General features: G+C 55.1%; 3 protein-coding genes across 4 annotated transcripts in view; 1 reads left to right on the forward strand and 2 right to left on the reverse strand.

Moving 5' to 3' along the window:
- Nucleotides 1-3,940: 3,940 nt before the first annotated feature.
- Nucleotides 3,941-9,629, forward strand: Klhl40 (kelch like family member 40). Its single transcript, XM_031343340.1, has 6 exons — nt 3,941-5,267; nt 6,182-6,342; nt 6,669-6,776; nt 6,869-7,054; nt 8,343-8,489; nt 9,118-9,629. Exons 1-6 carry the CDS (start codon nt 4,110-4,112, stop codon nt 9,227-9,229), a joined length of 1,872 nt encoding a protein of 623 aa, XP_031199200.1. The 5' UTR covers nt 3,941-4,109; the 3' UTR covers nt 9,230-9,629.
- A 201-nt stretch (nt 9,630-9,830) lies between these two features.
- Nucleotides 9,831-18,294, reverse strand: Hhatl (hedgehog acyltransferase like). Its single transcript, XM_031343341.1, has 12 exons — nt 18,069-18,294; nt 16,381-16,499; nt 16,077-16,144; nt 15,530-15,643; nt 15,205-15,399; nt 14,763-14,972; nt 14,426-14,594; nt 13,930-14,074; nt 13,786-13,821; nt 10,672-10,873; nt 10,235-10,376; nt 9,831-10,055 (listed from the first exon to the last, which is right to left on the reverse strand). Exons 2-12 carry the CDS (start codon nt 16,484-16,486, stop codon nt 9,931-9,933), a joined length of 1,512 nt encoding a protein of 503 aa, XP_031199201.1. The 5' UTR covers nt 16,487-16,499; nt 18,069-18,294; the 3' UTR covers nt 9,831-9,930.
- A 4,163-nt stretch (nt 18,295-22,457) lies between these two features.
- The window catches only part of Ccdc13 (coiled-coil domain containing 13), a 43,543-nt gene continuing 42,732 nt past the window's right edge, over nt 22,458-23,268 (reverse strand). The window contains exons 16-17 of one of the 2 annotated variants that reach the window (XR_004111310.1): nt 22,770-23,007; nt 22,458-22,674 (exon numbers count right to left, since the gene is read on the reverse strand). Coding sequence is in view for 1 of the 2 variants with exons in the window: in XM_031343339.1 (XP_031199199.1) it covers nt 22,848-23,007 (160 nt within the window). In the remaining variant the exon portion in view is untranslated. Of the gene's footprint in view, nt 23,008-23,268 lie in introns of both variants that reach the window. The other variant, XM_031343339.1, reaches the window with a different exon arrangement.

Genomic DNA, 23,268 nt, shown 5'->3' on the forward strand with positions numbered 1-23,268 from the left:
AATGACACTCTCCTGCATCTCCCCAAACACTTGCAGCTGCCCTGTGTCTGCATTACTAAACCAACTCATTTATTTTATTTTTTAAGAGTTAAATCTAGTCTTGGGGCTGCCAAGGCCCTCTCTCTGCACTTCCTCTCTGTATGTACATGTATAAGTGTGCTTAGTGATAATAAAATACATATAAGATTTGTAATTGTGTGTGTTTATATGTGTGTGTTTGTATGTATGTATTTGTATGTATGTATGTGTGTGTATGTATGTATGTTTGTATTGTGTATGTGTGTTTGTATGTATGTTTGTATGTGTGTGTATGTATGTGTGTATGTATGTATGTGTGTGTTTGTATGTATGTATGTTTGTATGTGTGTGTATGTATGTTTGTATGTGTGTTTGTATGTATGTGTGTGTGTATGTATGTTTGTGTGTGTGTGTGTGTGAGCAAATGCTGGTACATATGTGTCACAGTGTACCTGAGGCAGAGGACAACTTTGCTTTTCCATCTTTACCTTCTACCTTGTTTGGGACAGGATGTCGTTTTTTCTGATGCAGTGTCAGGCTAGCTGCCCCCTGGGAGACCCTCCTCTCCGCCCCTCATCTCCTGCTAGGTACATGGGTTACAGACACTTACACAACTGCATCTGGCTTGAACATGGGTCTGGCCACCGTCTTTCTGCTCTGAGAGCAGAGAGTGTGTGTGTGTGTGTGTGTGTGTGTGTGTATCCACTGTATGAATGAGGGATGCAGTTGTTTTCCTATCATGTGGTTCCAAGGAGCAAACTCTAGTCATCAGACACTTTTGTCCACTGAGACATCTTGCATCTCCTGGCTTGTCTTAACTAATTTTGGGGGTTTTCAGCAATTTTTACTTAGCTTACATTTAAACCTGACTCCCTTTCTCTCAGTCTCTCTGTCTCTCTCTGCTTCTGTCTCTGCCTTTGTCTGTGTCTCTGTGTCTCTCTGCCTGTTTATCTGTCTGTCTCTATGTGTCTCTGCTCTCTCTCTCTCTCTGTCTCTCTCTCCTTCTCTCTCCCTCTCTCTAGGATACAGTGCAGCTGTTGCCTCTTTGTAACTGCAGACGTTCATCACCGTAACACCCCACTGTTGTCTGGGGGTTTTATTCTCTCACTTTTTTTCTTTTTTCCTTTTGACATTTTTGGCTTTTTGGCATTTTTGAGATACAGTGTCTCTGTGTAGCCCTGGCTGTCCTGGAACTAGTTCTGTAGACCAGGCTGGCCTTGAATGCAGAAATCCGCCTGCCTCTGCCTCCTGAGTGCCACCACTGACGGGCTGTTCTTTTCTGTTTACTGGGGCCACTCAGGAAGCTTTTTCCCTTGTTGGTATATTTTCTCAGGTCTGTAATTCCCACTTGGCTCTTCTGTATCATTTACATTTCTTCGGTGAGATGTTTCTGCTCTGAGAAATTTAAGAGAATTTTTAATTGATTGAAACATTTTGTGATTGCTGCTTTCAAATCCTTTCCAGATAATTCTAGCATTTAATGCTCCTCATGGTCTTTATGATCTCTTATTGTAAGAAGTGGTCAGATTAAGCTTTGCGCTCATGGTCTTTGTTAAATTGTTTTTTGTTGTTGTTGTTTTTTTCCCCCAGTTCAGAGACAAGTCCTTCTGTCTAAGCTCCTCCAGTCTGGCCGTGGTCTGTTTTTGCAAACTCAAGTTCAAAGGACAGTACAACTGTCAGAGCCTGTGGAGATCCTCCCTTCCTACTGCACCAGTGCATCCTGGGACTTGGGATTCCCTGGGGCCAACCTCCTTGGTGCCTCTGATAGGAGAATGAGTGTCAGGCCCAGTATGCAAGGTCAATGCACCTCTTGAGTGCTTAATGTTGGTGGGGCTTCTGCTTCATCAGCCTGTGCAGTTCCTGCATGGACTTGTGAGGCATGCGGGTTTAGTTTATAACAGGAATGAACCTTCCTGCACTGCCTCATTGCTAGGTAGGGTCAGAAACCAGCAGTCCTGGGTTGTCTTCTACTGGAGGCAGTACTGGGGTGGACCAACTCCACTGTCTGCTGTGTGGCCGCCGCCTGTCACTGCCCCTGCTTCCCCTGTCTGTAGTTCTCAGGATCCTCTGCTGTACTACAGGCTCTCCCTCCACGATGCCCACCGCAGCAGATGAAAGCTCCACAGGGTCAGCATCCACAACTGACTCAAACACCACTAAAGTCTGTGTTAGCTATAGCACACAGTAGGCTCTGCACGGATGAACAGCACACAGTAGGCTCTGCACGGAAGAACAGCACACAGTAGGCTCTGCACGGATGAACAGCACACAGTAGGCTCTGCACGGATGAACAGCACACAGTAGGCTCTGCACGGATGAATAGCACACAGTAGACTCTGGATGGATGGACAGCACACAGTAGGCTCTGCACAGATGAACAGCACACAGTAGGCTCTGGATGGATGGACAGGCCACATTTAGATATTCTACTGGGAAGCCTGCTAGGGAATGAGCACTGTAGAATCCGTCATAAACCCAAAATATGACATCGAGTCATCTGAAGGTTATGGATTAATTTTTACTCACTGTCTTCTGCTCAGGTCCTTGGAAAGTGAGGCTGTGATCACAGACATTTTTGTTCACTTGGGGAGAAGTCCCCAAGCCATCAGAGGTGGGCACATCTGCTCTGACTCATACACATAACAGCCGTGCGACCCTGCAAATTGGTGGTAATGTTTCCTAGAAATGTCCAGAGCTGGTATGGAAACCCTTCCAGCCTGCCCTAAGCTAGCCCTCGAAGTTGCAGAAAGGTGGGCAGCACACCTCTGGAGCCTGTCCAGCTACATGCCCCTGTAGGACTGAGTGACCGTCACCACTCAGGAGGGATAGGCAGTAATGTTTCTGGAATCATAGGAGGGACGTGTGACTCAGTCCTCCTCCCAGGTCTTTTCTCCTATCCCCTCACAAGCACAAGGTTATAAACAAGTGACTCAGAGGCATGGCTGGGGAGCGCTCTGTTACGCCTCCTACCAGTGTCCCAGGGCTAAATTTAACCCACAGCTGCAGCTTTTGGCGCTTGGAGAATTTGTTAATCTTGGAGGCTGAAGCCGATGTGTAGATTGGGGGTGGGGGGGGGAGGTGGACAGGAGTCCAGATCAAGGTGGGGACTGAGACTGGGTATCCTGGCTCAGCTCCGCAAACTCCTCAAATCCTCAAATCACAGACAATTCAAATCCACTCCTCAAATCACAGACAGCTACGGGCCCCCAAGGCAAGGTAGAAATGTAGTAAACCTCAAATGGACCAAGGACAATGGGAGAGAGTCCCTGAGCAATAACCAGTCCCACCATTTGGATGTTACAGTTCAGAACACCGCTGGAATATTAAAAATTTGAAAGTCTAAACACTCCCAAATAGTAGAATCCTAGGAAATTAATTTTGTAGCAGGCTTGACCCCTTTGAGTCCACCCTGGAGCGTGCTACCCCAGGGTCTCATGCCCTCAGCATTGCTGAGCTGAGACCCTTGGATTCTAGCTCTTCTCCCTCCTTAAATGGGAGCGGAAACTGAGGCCCAACAGGCAAACGCCTACCCTTATTGACTTAAGGAGTTTGTTTAAAGGAAGGTCTCTGAGCTTGGGCAGAGAAAACTCCTTCCCATTTTGGGTCTCTAAACAATGATTGCCAAGGAAAAAGACACGATCACCAAGCCAGAAACCCAAACCAGGAGTGGTCACGTGAGATACCGTTCTGTGAGGAAGGCTGTGAGCACACAAGCCTGGAAGACAGGGGGAAAAAGAGAGGGACTAGAGCCCTCTTCTTGGGCGGCAGCATTTCTAGACTAAGGAATCCAGAGGCAACTGAGTTCTGGGCCGAGAGAGACCTTCCATTTTTGGAAAGGCCCAGACACACCCCACCTATGTCCTATGAGCCCCCATCGCTGACTCAAGGCTGCTCAGGGAGAAAGCCTTTGCCCAGCTGTCCTCTGTGCGTCATGTGCAGGAGGCCAGCAGCTCCTCTTACAGGGTCCGGGCATCCTCTATATATAGCCCAGGGCAGACAGCTGCACAGTCAGTGCACAGCCCCACAGGACAGCAGAGGTGTGCAGAGCAGCCCTCGACACACAGACTTGCTGAGTTCCAAGGAGCCACACTATGACTCTGGGCTTGGAGCAGGCAGAGGAGCAGCGTCTGTACCAGCAGACGCTCCTGCAAGACGGCCTCAAGGACATGCTGGACCACGGCAAGTTCCTGGACTGCGTAGTGCGCGTGGGCGAGCGCGAGTTCCCGTGCCACCGCCTGGTGCTGGCCGCCTGCAGCCCCTACTTCCGCGCGCGCTTCCTGGCCGAGCCAGACCCAGACGGCACGGGAGAGCTACGCCTGGAGGAGGTGTCGCCCGACGTAGTGTCCCAGGTGCTGCACTACCTATACACATCGGAGATCTCTCTGGACGAGGCAAGCGTGCAGGACCTGTTTGCCGCGGCGCATCGATTCCAGATCCCGTCCATCTTCACCATCTGCGTGTCGTTCCTGCAGAAGCGCCTGTGCTTGGCCAATTGCCTGGCTGTCTTCCGCCTCGGTCTCCTGCTGGACTGTGCGCGTCTGGCTGTGGCCGCGCGCGACTTCATCTGCGCGCGCTTCCCGCTGGTGGCGCGCGACAACGACTTCCTGGGACTCTCGGCTGACGAGCTGATCGCCATCATCTCCAGCGACGGCCTCAACGTGGAGAAGGAGGAGGCAGTGTTCGAGGCTGTGATGCGCTGGGCCAGCAGCGGTGATGCGGAAGCACAGGCCGAGCACCAGCGTGCACTGCCCACGGTCTTCGAGAGCATTCGCTGCCGCCTGCTGCCACGTGCTTTCCTGGAGAGCCGCGTGGAGCGCCACCCACTCGTGCGCTCCCAGCCGGAGCTGTTGCGCAAGGTGCAGATGGTGAAGGATGCACACGAGGGCCGCCTCACTACGCTGCGCAAGAAGAAGAAAGAGAAGGGTGAGCAGACAGCTGGGGCCAAGAAGGCTAACCAGGGCACAGAAGACCCCAAGGCTGAGGATGATGAGGAACGAGTGCTGCCCGGGATCCTCAATGACACTCTGCGCTTCGGCATGTTCCTGCAGGATCTCATCCTCATGATCAGCGAGGAGGGCGCTGTGGCTTATGACCCAGCCGCCAACGAGTGTTACTGTGCATCCCTGTCCACCCAGATCCCCAAAAACCATGTCAGTCTGGTGACCAAGGAGAACCAAGTCTTCGTGGCCGGTGGTCTCTTCTACAATGAGGACAACAAGGAGGACCCTATGAGTGCTTACTTCCTGCAGGTGCTTGGCCATTGGGAGGGAAGGGCCAGTGCTGAGTTCTGGGAAGGGCTTGTCTACTTGGGTAGACTGTCACTGGGTCTAGGACCTTCGATTGGCAGCTACGTGCTTGAAGCAGGAAGAGTTACAGCCAGTTTCCAAAGAGTTGCCTACATCTGGTATCTGTGTTAGGCTCAGTGTACAGCAAGCTGGGGAGCTGGAGGCCCTGGCCCAGCACAGGGGTTGGGGGTCCGAGACAGCAAGAAGAATCATAAGCACGGCTTTGGCAGAGTGCCAGGCTAGGGGTGGGAAACATTATCAGGCAGAGGGCACCTTGCCTTCACCTTTTCAGGGGAGGACACTGAGTCTCATTAGAGCTGGGAGACAGGCAAGCCAGTCCAGGTTGAGGATGTGACTGTGGGGCCTCAGAAGCAAAAAGAATCTACAGCCTGGCCCCATGGTTTCGAGCCTTGTCAGCTAGGTGAAATCTGGAGATGTGAAGGGAGAGTTAGCACTGCTGTAACAGAGCAGAGCCAGATGAGCTGGTATAGGCAGGCAGGAGCTCATGGTAGCTGGGTCCTAAGGTCAAGTCTACAGGGTGGAAGACCTGAGGGGCAGCTCTCCCAGGCCGGGAGAGGTTTCCGAGGTTAAATAGTATCAAGTGTCCATCCACACAATACAACTCCTGGACAACTCTCCAAGGTGGACCCCTGTGCCTGTAACCACTGGGTTAGGCAGATACAAAAGGCGGCACAGAAGGCTCTAGATTTTAAGGGGCGGTGGGGCGGGGGTGGGGGGCAGCCTTGAACAGATGGCCACCAAAGATCCAAAGCCACAGGGGGGCCTCCCTCTCAGAGGGGGAAACTCGGCCGAGCTGGGCCAGGAGGTGAGCACAGGTGGCTGGTAGTGGCTGACCCAAGGATACTGCCTGCCCACAGTTTGACCACTTGGACTCTGAGTGGCTGGGGATGCCACCTCTCCCCTCACCTCGATGCCTCTTCGGCCTGGGAGAGGCTCTCAACGCCATCTACGTGGTCGGCGGCCGGGAGCTCAAGGACAGCGAAGACAGCCTGGATTCAGTCCTGTGCTACGACAGGCTGTGAGTGGGCAGGGCGGGGCCACCTTGGGGGACAGGCTGTGAGTGGGCAGGGCAGGGCTACCTTGGGGGACAGGATGGTCTGGGGCAGGGGCCTTAGGGTGGGGCTGGGATCCCAGCAGCAGCCAGGAAGCCTGCACAGATGCGCAGCCATTGTGTGAAGACCTGAAAATAATCCTTGAGCGGAGGGGCAAGTGGGCTGGTTGGAAGGCTCGAGAGCTCATGGGAGGGGTTCCAGGAATGTCCTGAATGCAGTCAGCATGTGCACTGTGGGTGTGAGTGCAGAGAGCCAGACTTGACACAAGCTTGAGCTTCCCTTGTTCCTCCAGGTCATTCAAATGGGGCGAGTCGGACCCCCTGCCCTATTCGGTGTACGGCCACACAGTGCTTTCCCACATGGACTTGGTCTATGTCATTGGCGGCAAAGGCAAAGACAGGTGAGGTTCAGCCAGGCAGGGAGGAGGTTGTGTGTGGCCGAGGGGCAGGTGGTTGTCGCCACCTCTCTTCACTCCTCCCCTCCACCCCACAGGAAATGTCTGAACAAGATGTGTGTCTACGACCCCAAGAAGTTTGAGTGGAAGGAGCTAGCACCCATGCAGACAGCCCGATCACTCTTTGGGGCCGCGGTCCATGATGGCCGCATCTTTGTGGCCGCGGGGGTGACAGACACAGGGCTTACCAGCTCCTCAGAGGTGTACAGCATCGCAGACAACAAGTATGTGATTTTTGCCCTGCCCCCCCTCCCCTGAGGCAGTGCACCTGTGTCAGCTCTGAGCGTCACAGGCCCAGGCCCCCATATTGATTTGGGACATTGGCATAGAAGTAGCCCCTCCTACCACGAAGGAGGGTCTAGGGTTGACAGGTCCCTCATCTGGGGACTGCTACCAGGCCATCGACTAGCTCTGACACTGTAGCAAGGAGTCAGCTCAGGAGACAGAAGCCAGTGGGGCTCATCCAGCAAAGATGGTGGTTAGTGAGTGCCCAACACCAAAAGGTGGGGCTCCCCAGAAGAAAGGTCGTGCTCAGAATGGGGGCCTGTGGGTGAAGGGGTGTGGGAAGGTTCTGGGATGGGAGAGGTGAAGGGTTAATTCAGGCCGGTGAAATGCCTCCCATGGGTTTAAATGTCTTCCATGCCTCACTGGCTGTTACAGGACAGAGGATTCAGAAATTTCTCAGAGAAAGAAGGGTCTGGTTGTAGCTGTGACAAGGGGTGACAGAGTCCTAAAGTTGGGGGTGTATTAAGTCAAGGGGAGACATGGGAGCATGGCTTCTTGGGAAAGAGCCGAGCAGAGGAATTGCATTATCAGCAGACATTCTTTGAGCTTACTGGTGGGGTGGGTGTTGGGCCTAGTGGTGGGGTGGGTGTTGGGCCTAGTGGTGGGGTGGGTGTTGGGCCTAGTGGTGGGGTGGGTGTTGCATGGGAAAGAGGGTGACATGAATGCTTTTGAGTAAGTCTCAGAGGCCAGTTGTTAGGGAGACCTTTGGCATCAGGCAGCAAATGGAGAGCATTCAGGAAACGTAGATTCGGGGTACCTGGGAGTATGCAGGAGGAGCTCCCCATAGCAGAATGCCAGGGACTGAAGACACCAGGAGAACCATCAGAATGTGTAGGAGAAGAGGGAAAGAGGGTATGCAAAGGAACAGGGCATCAGAGGTGACCACAGCCTGAGCCTGAGTCCAGCAACACTGGGGACTGAGCTCACAGGTGCAGTGAGATAGATAGGGGGCCTCCACTCACAATGCAGGTCGAATGGAACAGCAAGGGGATAGGGAAGGGGGCTTGGAGGGGGAGGAGCATGGGAGGGGATTAAAGGTTAAAGGGGAAGTGGGGAGCAGGGCTGGGATGGTCAGAGCATTGTAGATGATGGAAGGTTAGTGAACTAGAGATTGCACAGAGACAGTTGCAATTCGGATTCCCAGGGTGTGACAGGCACTGAGATGGTGGGAACAGAGGTTTGCTGCAGCCCCTGGACCACTTACTTCTCCCTCCGCCTCCCTCCCAGGTGGACCTCCTTTGAGGCCTTCCCACAGGAACGCAGCTCACTCAGCCTGGTCAGCCTGGCTGGCACTCTCTACGCCCTGGGCGGCTTTGCCACTCTGGAGACGGAGTCTGGGGAGCTGGTCCCTACGGAGCTCAATGACATATGGAGGTGAGGCCAGCCCTGAGGACCTGAGAGGGGATACTGAGTCGTCTCAGAGTAAGGTCATCAAACACTCCTCCTGCACCCCATATTCTCACCAACCCATAGCAGGAAGAGTGACATGTGGTGGCCTGCCTGCTGCGGAGCACCGGCAGGTCACAGACAGGAGCCAGTCCTCAGCTTAGGGCACAGGCCCAGAGTCTGTTCTTCCTGTTTTCTGAGGTGTTTGGTTTAGAAGAGTGAGCCTGGGAGGGGGAGGTAGTTGGATACAGACAAGCTCCAAGAGCTATTTCTCCACACACTCCTCTGGTGTGGTCATGTCGGGGGACTTCTGGCAGGGATGAGAAGATAACTGAGTCGGGAATTGGAAGTCTTCCAGAGAGCAGTGAACCTCAAGGAATGTGGGGACCCAGGTGGTGGCTGTTGCTGGGGGAGAGCTGCTTTAGACTGCAGGGTGTCTTTTCTTAGGGGGTCCATTATGGGGATTCTACTTCTAAGCACATGAAAATCATTTAGAAACAGATGTACTCAGAGGTGGCCTAGGATACCAGCCACCGCACATTGTGGGGTCCCTGCCTGGTTTCAGTTGATGATGCTCTCATCTCTGCCCCCTCCCCCCACCGTCCCTTCCCCTCAGATTCAACGAGGATGAAAAAAAGTGGGAGGGGGTCCTACGGGAGATCGCCTACGCGGCTGGCGCCACCTTCCTCCCTGTGCGCCTCAACGTGCTTCGCCTGACCAAGATGTGATCGGTGCAGGACCCTCACTGAGCCTCCTTCTTGTCCTGTGGCCTCAGGAAAAAAAAAAAAAAAAACCATCGTGGGATCCAGAGAGGAGCTGGGAGAGGCCAGAGCCCTTCGGGTTCCCAGTATAGTCAGAAAGGGACTTCAGTCAGGAAAGGGACATTGCTGCCTGCTTCTCACTGCCCCTCTGGGGTCGCCTTGTCTTCTCAAAGACTACAAAGCTATAGGCCAGCATCCCAGGATGTGTCCTGGCCCTGCCCAGGCTGACTGTGTGTGCCATAGAGTCTCCCAAGGGACTCAGTTCCCCGTGCCCGTCAGATGGGAGTGTCTCCGTTGATGGCACCTTCTTGTGCTAACCCAGATCTCCCTTAGGAATCTCAGGAACAATAAAATGTTTCTGAGCATCTAGCCCAGGGTCTAGAATCAGCCGCCACAAAGAACCAGTGTCCAGGGTGCTGAAGACTAAGGGCTTGATTATACCAGTGTTGGGCTGTCAAGAGGGTGGTGCTGTGCTCAAGGGACACCTCATCATGTCTTGTGTGTGACCCTTCCCCCCAAAGCCTGGAACTGCCAACCCCTGCCCAGAGTGGACAAGGAGCCAGGAAACTACTATGGTAGAAAAGTCTTTTATTCTATTGGTCAGGCTCTATGGCCTGGGCCTAGGGCCCAGAAACAGCTGGGCAGAGCCTGGTCCTCTGTCCCCACCCCTACTCCAGCTTCTCTTTGTCCTGCTTCTGCTCTTCCTCCAGTGCCAGGGATCTCTCACGCTCCTTTACCAGCTGGACACCACAGTAGGTGACAAACAAGACTGCCAGGGTGGTCTGGGGGAAGCCTGTTGGAGAAGGAGCCATGACACCTGGAACATCCCATCCTAGAGTCTCTGCCTCACATCACACACCCCTGCTGAGTCTCTCCAATGCTAGGGTGTTGCCTGTGAGCTAGGTAGATCAGAGGTCCTTGTCTTTCATGTGAGGCTGGGCGCATGCTCTATCCTCTCACTCTGCCCCTTACCTGTAAGTATGAGGCGTCGGGCAACCAGCTCTGTGAACTCCAGGCTGTTCAGGCTCACGAGATTGTACATGATGATAGCCCAGAAGTTTACAGCCCCACAGAGGGCCCGCACCCTCCGAGACATCTGCTCCGATAGCCGGGCCTGCCATCCAAGAATATGTCGACAAGAGGGCCGGGAGAGAGGGACATGGTCAGTCAGTCACTCAGGTCCAGAGGGATGATAAGAGCTGACTAATGCATCCAGGCCCTGCCACTCAGAGGTCAGGATGGCCCAGGCTCCCACTGTGTGAAACACTGTCCTGGCAAACAAGACAGGCTTGGGGAGAAAGTTCTGGACCAGGGGCCAGGTGTGCCTGGATGACTCAGAAAGCACCGTGCCACCACCTCCTGTTATCAGGCTGATCCCAGCCAGTCACAGCCTGGAACCTCCTGCCCACCTCGATCTGTGCCAGTGGCCCACACTCTGCCAGCTTCTGTACCCAGAGCTCAAAGTTGAGGCCGAAGCAGTTAAGAACAGACCACAGGTAGACGATGTCACAAGGCCCGAGCCACAGAGTGGTGACGACGAACGTGGCCACGGACGCGGCCAACTCTGGGATCACGGTGGAGTGATCCCCTCCAATGTGGTCGTACACATATCTGCAGGGAAGATGGGAGAAGAGCCTTCAGGAGCGTGGGATGCACAGCAGGGTGGTGAATGGTGTGTCCACCTCAGTGCATCTTTCCCTGCTTGGCTCCAAACTATGGAAGGCGAACTTGGACTTCCATATCTGCAGCTGCATTTCTCTAGTTCCTAGCTCTGATCCACCTAGACCTGAGATTTTTCAGAACAGTCTGTAGATGACCTAAGCCTGTGTCCTTGGCTCAGCCTCCTTACGTAGATATTCATCTGCTATGAGACATCTCACTCCAGAGACTGCTTCTCCCGCTTCCTCTCAAGCCAGCCAAGCCCCCAACCCCAAGCCCCACCTCAGCTGAACACCAGTGGACAGTCACTCAGGCTATAGTCAAGATTCTCCAACATCCAAGGCCCACGTCCTGTCAGCTCTGCTGGGTCGTGACCCTGCCTGCCCCCTGCACCCCATTGCTATAGTTCAGGGGTCCCTCTCATTACTGCTCAGGGCCTCTTAGTCCTGTGTTTGCCTTTGACCCCACTACATTCTCCACAAATGCCTTAAGAGAGCAGCTCATGGGGCTGGAGGGATGTCTCGGCAGAAAGAGTGTGCACTCTTCTTACAGAAACCATACCAGGTGGCTCACAACTTCAGTTTCAGGATATTCAGGATCTCTTCTGGCCTCTGTAGGCACCAACTGCAAGCATGTGGTGCACATATACACATTCAGGCCCACACATGTACACATGGAATAATAAATCTTATTTTAAAGTGTGGCTCAAGTCACATCAGTTCACAACTCGCCCTCTGATAATAAATGAAGCTTTGTGGCATGAAGACGCTCTGCGGCCATGTGTCTGCCTCTTGCCCTGACTTTGTACCCTACACTCCTCCCCTCATGAGCTGGGTCTTCAGACATAATTCACACCTCAGAGTGTAAACTTTTCCTTTTCTCTGACCTCACACAAGCCTGAGTTCAAACTCAGACCTCTTAGAGGCCTGCTCAGACTCCAATCTGACGAAGCTTCCAGCCAAAGCCAGCTGCCCTACCCATCACACCATTTTCTCTCTCACACTTTCCACTCTCTAGATGCGTGTGTGCATGTGCTGCATGTGTGTGTGTGTGTGTATCTTCACCTGCTTATGGCCTGCTTTCCTCACCAGTGCAGGCGTGCATGCCTGCCTCCGTGTGTGCCTGCCAGCATATGCACGTGCGTGCATCTTCATCTGCTCGTGGCCTGGTTTCTTCACAGGACTGTAAGTTCTGTGAGTTCAGAGTCCTTGCATTGTGCTGAATCTGGAGTGCCTGCTGCACAGCTCCTACCACGAAGTGCCTGCCACACAGCGCCTCCCACGCACAGCGCCTCCCACGCAAGCGCCTCCCGCACAGTGCCTCCCACGCACAGTGCCTCCCACACACAGCGCCTCCCACGCACAGCGCCTCCCACGCACAGCGCCTCCCACGCAAGCACCTGCCGCACAGCGCCTCCCACGCACAGTGCCTGCCGCACAGCGCCTCCCACGCACAGCACGTCCCACGCACAGCGCCTGCCATACTGCCTGCCACACACCAGCCTTTTACTCCCCAACCTCATCTCCAGGGCTTTCTTCCCCGCCTTACCTCATCTACACACTCCCAGGATCACACCCCAACTTGAAATCTCACCTCTTCTAAAGCCCTACTCTGCCCAGTGAAGCTTCACTGTCCATGCCTACTGGCCTTATAGTTCTCGAATCTCTACCACCCCCAACAGGCTCACAGCAGCCACCCTCATTACAACTCTTGCTTCTTCCTGCTCACCCGCCCAGGAGACTCTGGTCACTCCCCACTCCACCTCATGGAAAATTTACCTCCTCGGGTACTGGATTCTAAATGCTCTCCCTCCAGTTCCTCCTGGGATCTCTCCGCTCAGCTTCATCTTCCTGCTTGGAAATGGCTACCACACCCCTGACCTACTGCATCTCTCGGCCGGCCACCCTTGCTTGCTTCAGCATCTGTGGCTAACCTGGTCATCCTCCTCTTTGCCCATTCTCCTGCCTCTCCATCCCTCTCCTCCTCCTCCTGTTTTTCAAGGCCAACCTATTCTCGGGGATCTGCCTCTATTAGCCACCCCCTGTCTTGCATCTTCCTCAACGCCCCCACTGTTTCCCACTCCTCCTTGAAGCTGCTCTTCTGGTTTTCCAGGATCCCCTGCAATACTCCCCAGCAGGTCCTCAGCTCCTCTCCCTGCCCTGTCTCTCTAGGGAAAGCAGAAGCCCCATGCCACCAGCACTAGCCCTCCTTGGCTTATGGCAGCGCCCACTTGGGAGCCACTGTGTCTGCACACCCTGGTTTCTGAGCTTCGCACGGCCAGGTGTCCTCTCCTGCTGGCCACTTTCTTCATGCCTTTCTGCTGGATCTTCCTCAGTCCCTGTGGCCCCATCTTGCTGCCCCTTGGCCCTCCTCACTTCACTCTCCTTCTCAGGACTTGGACTCTCTGAGCCTGGTCCCCTTCACCCAACTCATAATGCTCACTGGATGGAGGACCACCAGTCCTCCAGGCTTCTCTGGAGTCCAGACTCTCAAGCCTAAATGTTTCCCCAAGTCTCCACAAAGGTATCTCTTGAGTCTCTACAAGGAGGCCCTCCCAATGTCAACTAGGTTTTCTGTGTGAACGTGTCCTGTCCAGCTTCACAGGTGGCAGGTAGGAATTGGGGCACTGCCCTACTCCCCGGATACCCCTACTAAATATGACCTCATACCAAGCTGCCAACTGTGTCTACTCCCACCATTTCTGGAGCCTCACAAACTCCAAAGCTGTCTGTCACCCAGGCAGCTGGCATAGCCTCTCCACCCCCTCCTGCTCCCTCTGACCCAGAGCCAATCTCTAAAACAATCAACAACCCCCCAGCCCGTTGGACCGCCCAGCAGGAAGGCTGGTATCTTCTCCGACTCACTTGCAAAGCCAGTCATTGATGCCACGGTCGAAGTGCCTGTGGGGAGAGCATGTGAGCATGAGTCTGGGAGATGCAGAGCTTTGGGCATGGGTGACCAAGCTAAGGAGGGGTGGGGATCGGCGACAGGCCGCCCTCCTCACTCACGTTTCCCCGAAGACATAGAGCGCAGTAATGCACTTAGGAGGCTGAGGAGGGTCCAGATGGTCCAGGCGTGCCACAGTGTTGACGACACCAAACAGGACAGCTGCCTTCACCCAATCATACACCAGGTTTGAGTAGGCCAGGCCCGCTGGGGACAGGTGACATCACTGTCTGGAGGTCAGTGCACTGACCACCCATATGGACAACCAAATTCTGAGCCTTGCCTCTCCCGTGGACAGAGTCTTGTTTCTGTCCCACCCCCCACCTTCACAGAGACCCTGCACCTTCCTGGAGGTGTGTGCCAGGCCTCAGTGACCCATGAAAATCAGCCACACCCTCAAGTGCTACCACAGTGCGGGAGAGTAAGGGTTTTGTGTGATGAAGCAAACGTGTGTCCTACACATTTCAGACTCAGTTCCGAGTCCTAGCACCTGTGGGTGCTGTGTGCTTGGAAGAATTCCGGTGATGGCCCTGCTTCCACCCTGCACTGGGGACTCACCAAGAGCACTGTCTGGGAGGTGGCTGGCGAACTTGAGATCACTGGGGATGGTGAGGATGTAGAAGAAGTGGAAGAAGATGTCGACGGCCACGATGGCTGCCGCGCTGAGTCCCGCCTGGGCCTGGATGCGCCACAGCTCACCTTCTGGCCTCACTGGCTCCTGGCTCACCTGGAGGGGCAGAGCCCTGTCTGAAAGGGGGACCACAAAAGGCCTGGGGAGAGGGGGCACAGCTTCCTGAGGACAGGGTGCTTGTGCTTGGGGAGCTATGTCTAAGACAGAAGGTCAGAAAAAGGAGACCCAGACACGCTCTGTGAGCCTACGGGGGTTTGCCCTCACCTGAGCATGGAAGCGGTCAAAGGTCATGATGGGCCCGAAGAAGAAGAAGGGCAAGTAGAAATTGTACTTGAGCAGGTCAGCAAGGGAGTAGCGGCGGTCGGGGTGAGCGCAGCTCTCCAGGGCGAAGCTGGTGCACCGTAGAACTGTGAAGCTGCTGCCCCCATGGAACAGAACGTCTTGAAGATCAAAGGTGCCTGTTACAAACCCACTCTGGAAGGAGACAGCAAGCCCCTGGCTCACTAGCAGGCCTGTGCTTCTGGGGAAAGCCCTTTCCCAGCTTCCTGTAGGAGCTGGGCCCAGCCCTGCCAGGCAACAGTAGCTGGCTTTAGCTCTGCAACATGACAGAGCAAGGGATGAGCTGGGGTGCAAAAGGTCACCTTACTCAAAGGCTTGGAGGGGAGACCTTTGGGGTCTCAACACTATCCCCTCCACTTCTGCATACCTGCCAAGAGATCCCGGGGTCCATCTTGAAGGACGCCAGACTAGCCAGACCAAGGGCGAGGCACAGCCAGCGCTGGCCCAAGAGTGAGGCCACATAGAGGACCATACAGTGGCCAAGCAGCAGCAGCAGGTACCATGGGCCCATTGTGCCCACCACAGCCAGGATTCCATACACAGCGTACATCCAGGAGCGGAGCTGTGGACATGAGCAGCCTCAGTTTACCTCTCTGCGCACATGGGAGGGGACCCTCGGGTGGGTTTCCTACGGCATTCAGGATAAAGAAGGGGCAGACAGGAGGAGGCCACGCACCCGAGGCCCAGCTCACCTGGGGGGCCACCATTGTGCAGAGTTTGGCAAATAGCACGTGTCCAGAGAGGGCAAAGACAATGATATTTCGGAAGTTGGTAAACCACATCACCCACTCAAAGTCAGCCACATCCTGGACAGCGGAGCAGGAAGAAGTAAGGCAGGTGAGGGTAGTGGAGAGAGAAGAGCCAATCAGAGATCCAGCCCCATGTTCTGGGACAGTGGCTGTAGGTGTCTACCCTCACTCTGAGGGAGGTGTCCAGGAAGAGGGAATGGATGAAGGTCCTAAAGGACAGGCCTGCTCCTCAAAGCTCTGCCTCCCCTGTACTCAGCTCGCTCCTAACATTTTACTCCCTCACCCCTGCCACCACCGCCTAGTTCTGGAAGGCAGGAACCAGAGAGCCAACTTGTCCTAAATGAGCCGAAAGGTCCTGAAGTTCAAGGCAGAGCCTTCCTTGCCATACGACATGAGAACAACAGCAAGAATAGAGTAGGGGAGGGCATGGGGTGGGGTGTGTCCAGGGGGTAGGATGTGTCCAGGGGCCAGGGACCTGCAGGAAACTTACCATCTTCCTGCCCAGGTACTCCCAGCCAGGCCTCACAGACTCCCGGAAGGCCTTCCTGTGGGCCCCATCTGAGAACAAAGTGTGGCCTATGAGTAGGGGCCCCTTCTATGCCTTCCCTAGGCCACCCCATCTGAGGAGGGTGGGGAAAGGAGAAGCTTTCTGGGCTGCAGGGGTCTTAAATGTGTTTGGGACTGTGCCCAACCCGGGGCCTAGAGAATGCTCAGGGTCTGCAGTCTCCAGTTTCTGGTCTGTTGGTCAGAACGCTGAGGCTTTCCAGGCTCCTATCCCAGGGCCCCTCTGTTACCTTGCGATGCCTCCAGGAGACCTTGGCCAGCATAAGCCAGGGCACCGCTCAGCACCAGGGAGTAGAGGCCAAGCTCAGCTGTGGGCAGTGCTGTCTTGATGCCCATGGCCTGGAGAGGGCTGGAGGAAGAAGCATGAGTGAGGACCCCCAGCCCCAGGCTTGCCTCGCATCCCCTGATGGACCCTCACTAGGGTTGTGGAGCCATCCGAGGATACTGGTCCACTCAGCCCCTAGGGACTCTGTCAGTAAGTCTTCCCACCCAGCTACCTCCTTCCTTCCTCTGCAGATCCCAGTCTTGCTTCTTTGGAAGATTCTCCAAAGCCCAGACTTCACACAGACCAGCTTCCTCTTCTTCATACCTCTTTGATGGGCTGACAAGTTTGGGACACCAAACTGTTCCTGCAAGACTTCCCCAACCATAGGGTCTTTTCCATGGGGGAGACTGTCTGTAGCCTGTCAGTCAGTTTTCCCATCTCTCAGTGAGCCTCCCTTAGCCTCAGCAAAGGGAGCCCCACAAGGTCCCCTGGGATCCTGTGAACTCAGCTCCGGGCTCTGCCTGACCCCATTCCTCTGCCAAGCCGTGAGTCTGTCTTATCTCAGGTCCCTGCCTGTGCTCCCCACTGTCCCCCTTGAAGTGCCGCGTAGTCTAAGCTAGTGCTGCAGGCTGGAGGTTGTGCTATTTGAGGCCCCAGAGTGGCCAGAGCTGGACCAGGCAGGGCCAGGCAGGAACTGGGAGGGCTCTGGCTGCTGTCCAAGGTGCTGACCGGTATCAGGCCGAGGATGTGTCTGGTCACTCCCTCTGGCTATCCTGCTGGGCCATCCCTGGGGTCTGGGCCAGTACCTAAGCCCCTCCCACCCTCTTCAGCCTGGCCTCCAATCTTCCAATGGTTGCTTAGGTTCAGACCTGGAACCGAAGGAAAGAGGAACATGGCGCAGTACCCTTCTGGAGATGGGTAGGGTCCTCTGGGCCCATGTGTCTGCATTCCTGGGAGGAAGCTCACGGCCTGACTTCACAGGGTTTCCATAGGACTCTCCTAACCCTAACCCATCTCCCCTAACCCAAGATCTTCCAATTGCAGATCTGTTTTCTGCAGCCGTACAGCCAGGGCTCTGGGAGGTCACTCCTTGCTACACAGACAGAGAGGTGTGGGCCAGAAAGGGTCAGAGACCCAGGGAGGCCGAGCTTCGCTAAAGGGCAGGTGCTCCTGGTGAGTCCCAGCTCAGACCAGACCACTGCTGGTCCCATTCGCTCCGGGCCTGGCCCTCCTGAGCAGCCTCTGCACTGTGGCTGGAGGGCTGAGGCACCTCTTCATCGGTAGGGTGGGGGAGGGAAGCACAGGATCAGGTTAGTGGAGCAGGAGAGTGAAACCGGAGAGGATGAAGAACGCACAAAATAGCTGTGTCAGCTGCCTCCCACTCGCCACTTTCCAATTTTAGCTCCCCATGGCCGGTGGGGAGTGTCCCTAGTGAGGCCTCAGTAGGAGGCTGGCCCCCAGCCTGGGGCCCCTCCTGATGGACCCCTGGACCTGTGCTGACTGTGGACCCGGGATGCCCTTTGCCCAGCACTTGGCTCAGGTGCACCTGGAGTGAAGCCCACCTTGGGGCTTGTGGTCTGGGGTGACAGCTCTGGGCTGAGACTCACAGGCCTCAAGGGCTCCAGAAGGGCTGTACACCCAACTTGCACTGACCTTGAAGAGGCTGCGAGGGACCCTGGCGCACTGCCCACCTCAGGGCTCCGGGGTCCTGCGTCCGACCGTGAGTCTGTCCGGCTGGCTGAGCTGTGGGGCTACAGTGGGGTGTGTCCAGCTCTGGGGTCCCCACCCCCTGGAGGCTAGAGCGGTGAGTGGTGACAGCCGGAGGAGGGGGGAGGAGGAGGTGGCCTTCCTGGAGTGGAGCAGAGCCGAGTGCTGCAGTGCTGTTGGCCACAGGGAGCTTTGGGGAGTGGCAAGGAGGATGTGGGGGTGATGAGAGGGAAAAGGAGTTTCTGGGGACACAGGCTCAGGCAGGGGCACCTGGGCCTCACTTGACCTCCTTCTCCTTAGCCCTGGAAAGCCTGTGCTTCCCTTTGTGCTGTGCCAGGATCTCTTCTTCCAGGAAGCCCTCCAGGCAACCTCTGCAGAATTCTAGTCAGCCCTGCTCCCACAGCCTGGGCACCCATGTACTGTATGTGCAGTCTTGCATACCTGGGCTCTGTGAACTCTAGCCACAGCCTTTACCTGTGACCCCTCAAGGGTGTCCAGGGCAGGCCTATCTAGTTCCTACCCTGCGTCTCCATCCTGACAAGAGCCCAGGTTAGACAGACACGGGCGTTAGGGGAGGGCTGGCATTTCTGGTAGAACTGGTTCTGGCAAGGACCATGGTGCTGGAGTCCCCAGGATTCAAGCCTTGTCCCCACAGAGTTCACTGGGGGAAAGGGTGACATCAGGGTCACCTGGAATGGATGGTGTCCTCTTAATGGCAGGTAAGAAACCATAATGTTTTAAAAATCTGTAAGCAAAAACTGATGCCCATGCTGGGCAGGAGCACTGGGAGATCTCCACTCTTGAGTCCTCTTCTAGGATGATATCCCCACAGTAGAAGTGTCTGGATGTGCGGCTCCTTTCATGTACAAGGGCCTCCCATATAAGCTCAGTTGAGGATGGACAGGGCAGAAGGTGTGCCTCCACCCAGGAGAGTCCTGTCGAAACCCTGTGAAGTCAGGCCATGAGCTTCCTCCCAGGAATGCAGACACATGGGCCCAGAGGACGCAGTTCGGAGGGCACTGCGCATACTCTCCTGAGCACGACTGAGGAGCCATGATGCTGGCTTCTGACCCTGAACAGGGTTGGGCAAGGGGTTGCAGTGGAGGGGCTGTCTGACGATGTGACTGGGATCTGGATGCTAGAGGTGGCTAGGGTCAAAGGTTAAGTGGGGAGGTTCTGGCTTTCTGGGCAGTGTGTTGAGGCACAATTAGTGGCTGCCACGGATAGTAAATAATAGCCAAGGCACGCGCAGAGTAACTCTTTTTAATGTCTCCGCAATCCACAAGGACCATTTCCAGCTGGTAGAAAGAAAGCCGAGGCCTAAGGTGGAATAGTTAAGGTCAGCTCCGAAGCCTCTGGCAGGGTCTTACCACAGGGTGAGAGCTCAGTCTCTCCACAGCAGAGTAGGTGAGGCCACCGTGGGCAGGCCATGCACATGGTGTGTTGTGTAGCAGCGTCCTCTGAGATGAGACATTTCATCCTCAGGGAAGGAAGCTCCTTATGACTAAGGAAGTAGACAACTCAGAAGCTTCAGCAAGTCCCTGAAACTGACCAGATACACCAGACCCTCCCCTCCCCAACTTAACTGTAAGGGCTGCTGAGGCGCTCAGAAGCACCAAGATACCTTAGGGCAACTGAGTCACCTGGAAGGGAAACTCTCCAACCCGCTGAGAGGCCTGCAGGATGTGCAGTGTGCTCCAGGCTCCCAGCTTTGCGAGCTGTCACTGTGCCGGGGTGGGACTTAGTGATGCAGCTGTCATTGAGTCATTTCTGCTCCTGTAACCCCTCACCCATATTCCTGTAAGTAACTCCAATAAAGCTCATTGCTTTACCAAGTTGGACTTTGGTGGTGTCCTTATTTGGTCAGTTCCCTCTGGGGTTGGTAGACAAGTGTTTGAATCTCCCCGGGAAAGGTGCCACACATGGTGCCAGGAGGAGGTGCTGGAAAGTTGATGCCACTGTTTTGGGGCCTCTGATTTTCATTTGTTATCTGGGTTCTCTTGCTCTTGAGGGATCCAGTGACTCATCCTGTGGGCACAGCTCATTGCTCATAGAGGTGCTAGGGAGCCAGACCCCCAAGGCAGGGCCCACTCAGCAGTGGCACTCTCCCTGGTGACCCTGACACTGCAGCATACAGGAAAGTGGCCTGTGCGAAGGCAGAGGGGTGGAGACTGAGTGAGTCCCTCCACTTGTGCTAGGGTCTGTAGGGTGGGGCACTGGCCCAACAAACAAGGGACTGGGAGCTAACTAGGCAGAGACCTGCCCAGGATTGAGAGCCACTTCCTGATGCATTGAAGCTCCACGAGAGAGTTATGGAGAGGGAGAGCCTGGGGCTTTTCAGCTCAGCTTCTTGTATGTTGTTTCTTAAAGTGTGGGCAAGTGTCCTGGATGTGCACAGCAGTGTATGCTGGGTGGTGTCTGGGTATAATAACTATGTAGTGTAGGAGCATGAGGTGAGCGGTATGCTATGGAGGCTCAGCAACAGCGGGAGAGACTGCATGTGTCAAGGCTCACTTGTGTGGAGGGGAGCTGTTGGCTCACGGGGACTTGATGTGAGACAGGCTGCTTTGGGATATTCACACTGGAAGCCACCTTGTCCTGGGCCCGCTGGGGATGGAGAAAGGGCCTGGCAACAGTGGAGTCTGTTTGGGTCAGCTGGACACAGCTTGCTACCTTGCCCAGCTGGTGCCCAGGGAGCTTGTCTGCCTTCCTCAGCGCCTGGAGATACTGCTCAGCAAGTGTGTGACTTAAGAGGGAGCCTACAAAGACTGGGCATTTACTGAGTGTTTACTGTGTGCTGGTTGCTGTCCTAGCTCAGTGTGTTCTGGGCAGCAGTGAGGGACACTGGGAATCTGGTCACCTCAGCCAGCAGAGGTGGGGGATGGGCTCTGGCACAAAGCTTCATGCAAATTGTTTGAGGTTGCCTGGAAGTATTATAAACTGTACTCACTGGCCTTTAAATCCAGAGCCTGCAGGAACAGGCATATGTCAGGACTGCCCATGCAGACAAGCCTCTGTAAGATGCCAGCTCACTCCACAGGGTACAAGTGGAACCCACTATGGCATCTGGCAGCAGGACCTCTTCCCCTCCCACTCTTTCACTGGCATGGGTGAAACCAGCCTATGGACACTTGTCCTTGCACAGAGGTCAGCAGCAAAATGTCTTACTCTGTGAATGGCCCTCCAAACAAGATTTCTAGTGCTGTCCCATTTCACAGATGAAGGTAGATGAGATTGAGGTAGAGATTAAATGATCTGCCCAGAGCCATGCTGCTTTTGAGTGGGATGAAACCGAATGGCTCCCAGCTAAGGTTCAGGCTGCACAAGCCAGGGCTTCTTCCTCCAGCTGCCCAGGAGAGGGGCCACAGCAGAATTGCACCCCTCGAAGGGAGGCTGGCTGGTCCTGGCCTGCTTCCCACACCATAGGTTCTGCTGAGGCCTGGATTCCCACATGTCCAGACTTCTCTCGGGCACTCCAGCGCCTGCAGAAGGTGTCCTCAACTCTCTTGCTTCTCATTGTCACACACTGTCCCTTTCCAGCACAAGCCCTACTGTCCTCTCGCTGCCTTCTGCTTGCATAAGCAGCCAGGGGAACACTCTTCCTCCCAAAGATTCTCGGGATGGTACTGGAATTGCCACCCCATCCTAACGGCCTCAGCTGCATCTGGCTGTGAGATTTCAGGACTCTCTGGGTGGCCCGAGAATGGGCTGAGCACACAGGGTCTCAGGAAACCCAGGCTTTCCAGAGAGTACTGTCACAGGGTCACAAGCTACACATGTGGGTGTGTCTCATGGGAGGAAATGTGTTGACAGCCATAGGTCTGCATGTGTATACCCATGTTCAATGCCTGTATGGCACTGCTTGTGTGCCTGTGTGTGAGCATGTATGGCTGCTGTGTCTGTGTTATAGCTATGGGTGACCTTCCCTGGGTTTCTACCTATGACTGGCTACAACTGCAGCCAAGGAGGTGGCACTGTTACAGTCACTGAGATGAGGGTGTCCTGGGCTGCTCCTGCAGCACTCTCTAGCTCACCATCGCCATGAAGACACACTGCCCATGTACCAAGGCCCACTGCCTCACCTGTGCACCTACGCCCCAGCCCTGCCTGGACTGCCTTCTGACTCTAGCACCTATGTCTTTGGGAGCAGTTATGGGTAGAGCTGTGTAGCTCTGGTGCCATCCAGAGCTCTGGGCATTCATTCAGCTGGAAACCCTAGTTATGGACTCAGGACCACCAGAGTGACTCAACTTCTATTTGGAGGCCTGGGCCCACACCTATAAGCCCTACCTACCAAGGACTTGGCAGGCAGGAACACAATCCACCAGGGCTCTGTGACTGTGAAAGTAGACTTGTTATTCCAAGCCCAGGGCTCTGCCCTGTGCAGTAAGTACACAGAGAGGCTGGGCACAGCAGGATGGCCAGTGCCGGGGCCCGAGGGAGGGGCTACAGGCGAGGGCGAGATGGCTCCAGGTGGATGCTCCATCAGGAAGCACCAAGGGGCTCATCTATGTGTGGAGAGCCTGTAGCATCCCAGGGTCCTGGAGAGGCCCTAGGGCAAGGACAACAGCACCTGTTCAAGGAAACGCACCAGCCACCAGCCGGGACCGGCTGGCCACTGCCCCTGCTCAGGTATCCTTAGCTTGCCTGCTCTGGGAGGAGCCGAGTGGGTGCTGCCTGAACCTGAAGCGACCGTCCTTCAGGAGGTGAGCTAACAGCTGTGCTCTACTGCTTGTTGGCTTTCTGCTGCCGTAGCGCCTGCAGGAAGACCCCTTTCACCTGGCCCAGGGTCTGGTGGTACATGCGGAAGTCCTCCTCCTTCCCTCTCAGGGCGCTGCCCAGGGCGTCCCTCAGTATTCCATTCTCCTCCATCTGGATGGCCAGCCTGGACCAGAGGGAGATGGGGCTGAGTGCACTGACCCAGACAGCAGGTGCTCTGGGTCCAGGGCCTGAAGAAGCTATGGTGCAGGTTCAGGATTCTCATCCATGTGCCCTTCTTCTCTGGACCCCCAGGGGACACGTACCAAATGGATCTGTCTCTGGGCCTGTTCACGGTATTCACCCAGAAGTTCCCAGTAATCTCAACTATCTGGATTCCTAGTTTCATTTTGTTTTGTTTTTCTACCATATGTATATGCTTTTTTTT

This window comes from Mastomys coucha, unplaced genomic scaffold (assembly GCF_008632895.1).
Source record: "Mastomys coucha isolate ucsf_1 unplaced genomic scaffold, UCSF_Mcou_1 pScaffold23, whole genome shotgun sequence".
Lineage (NCBI taxonomy): Eukaryota > Metazoa > Chordata > Mammalia > Rodentia > Muridae > Mastomys > Mastomys coucha.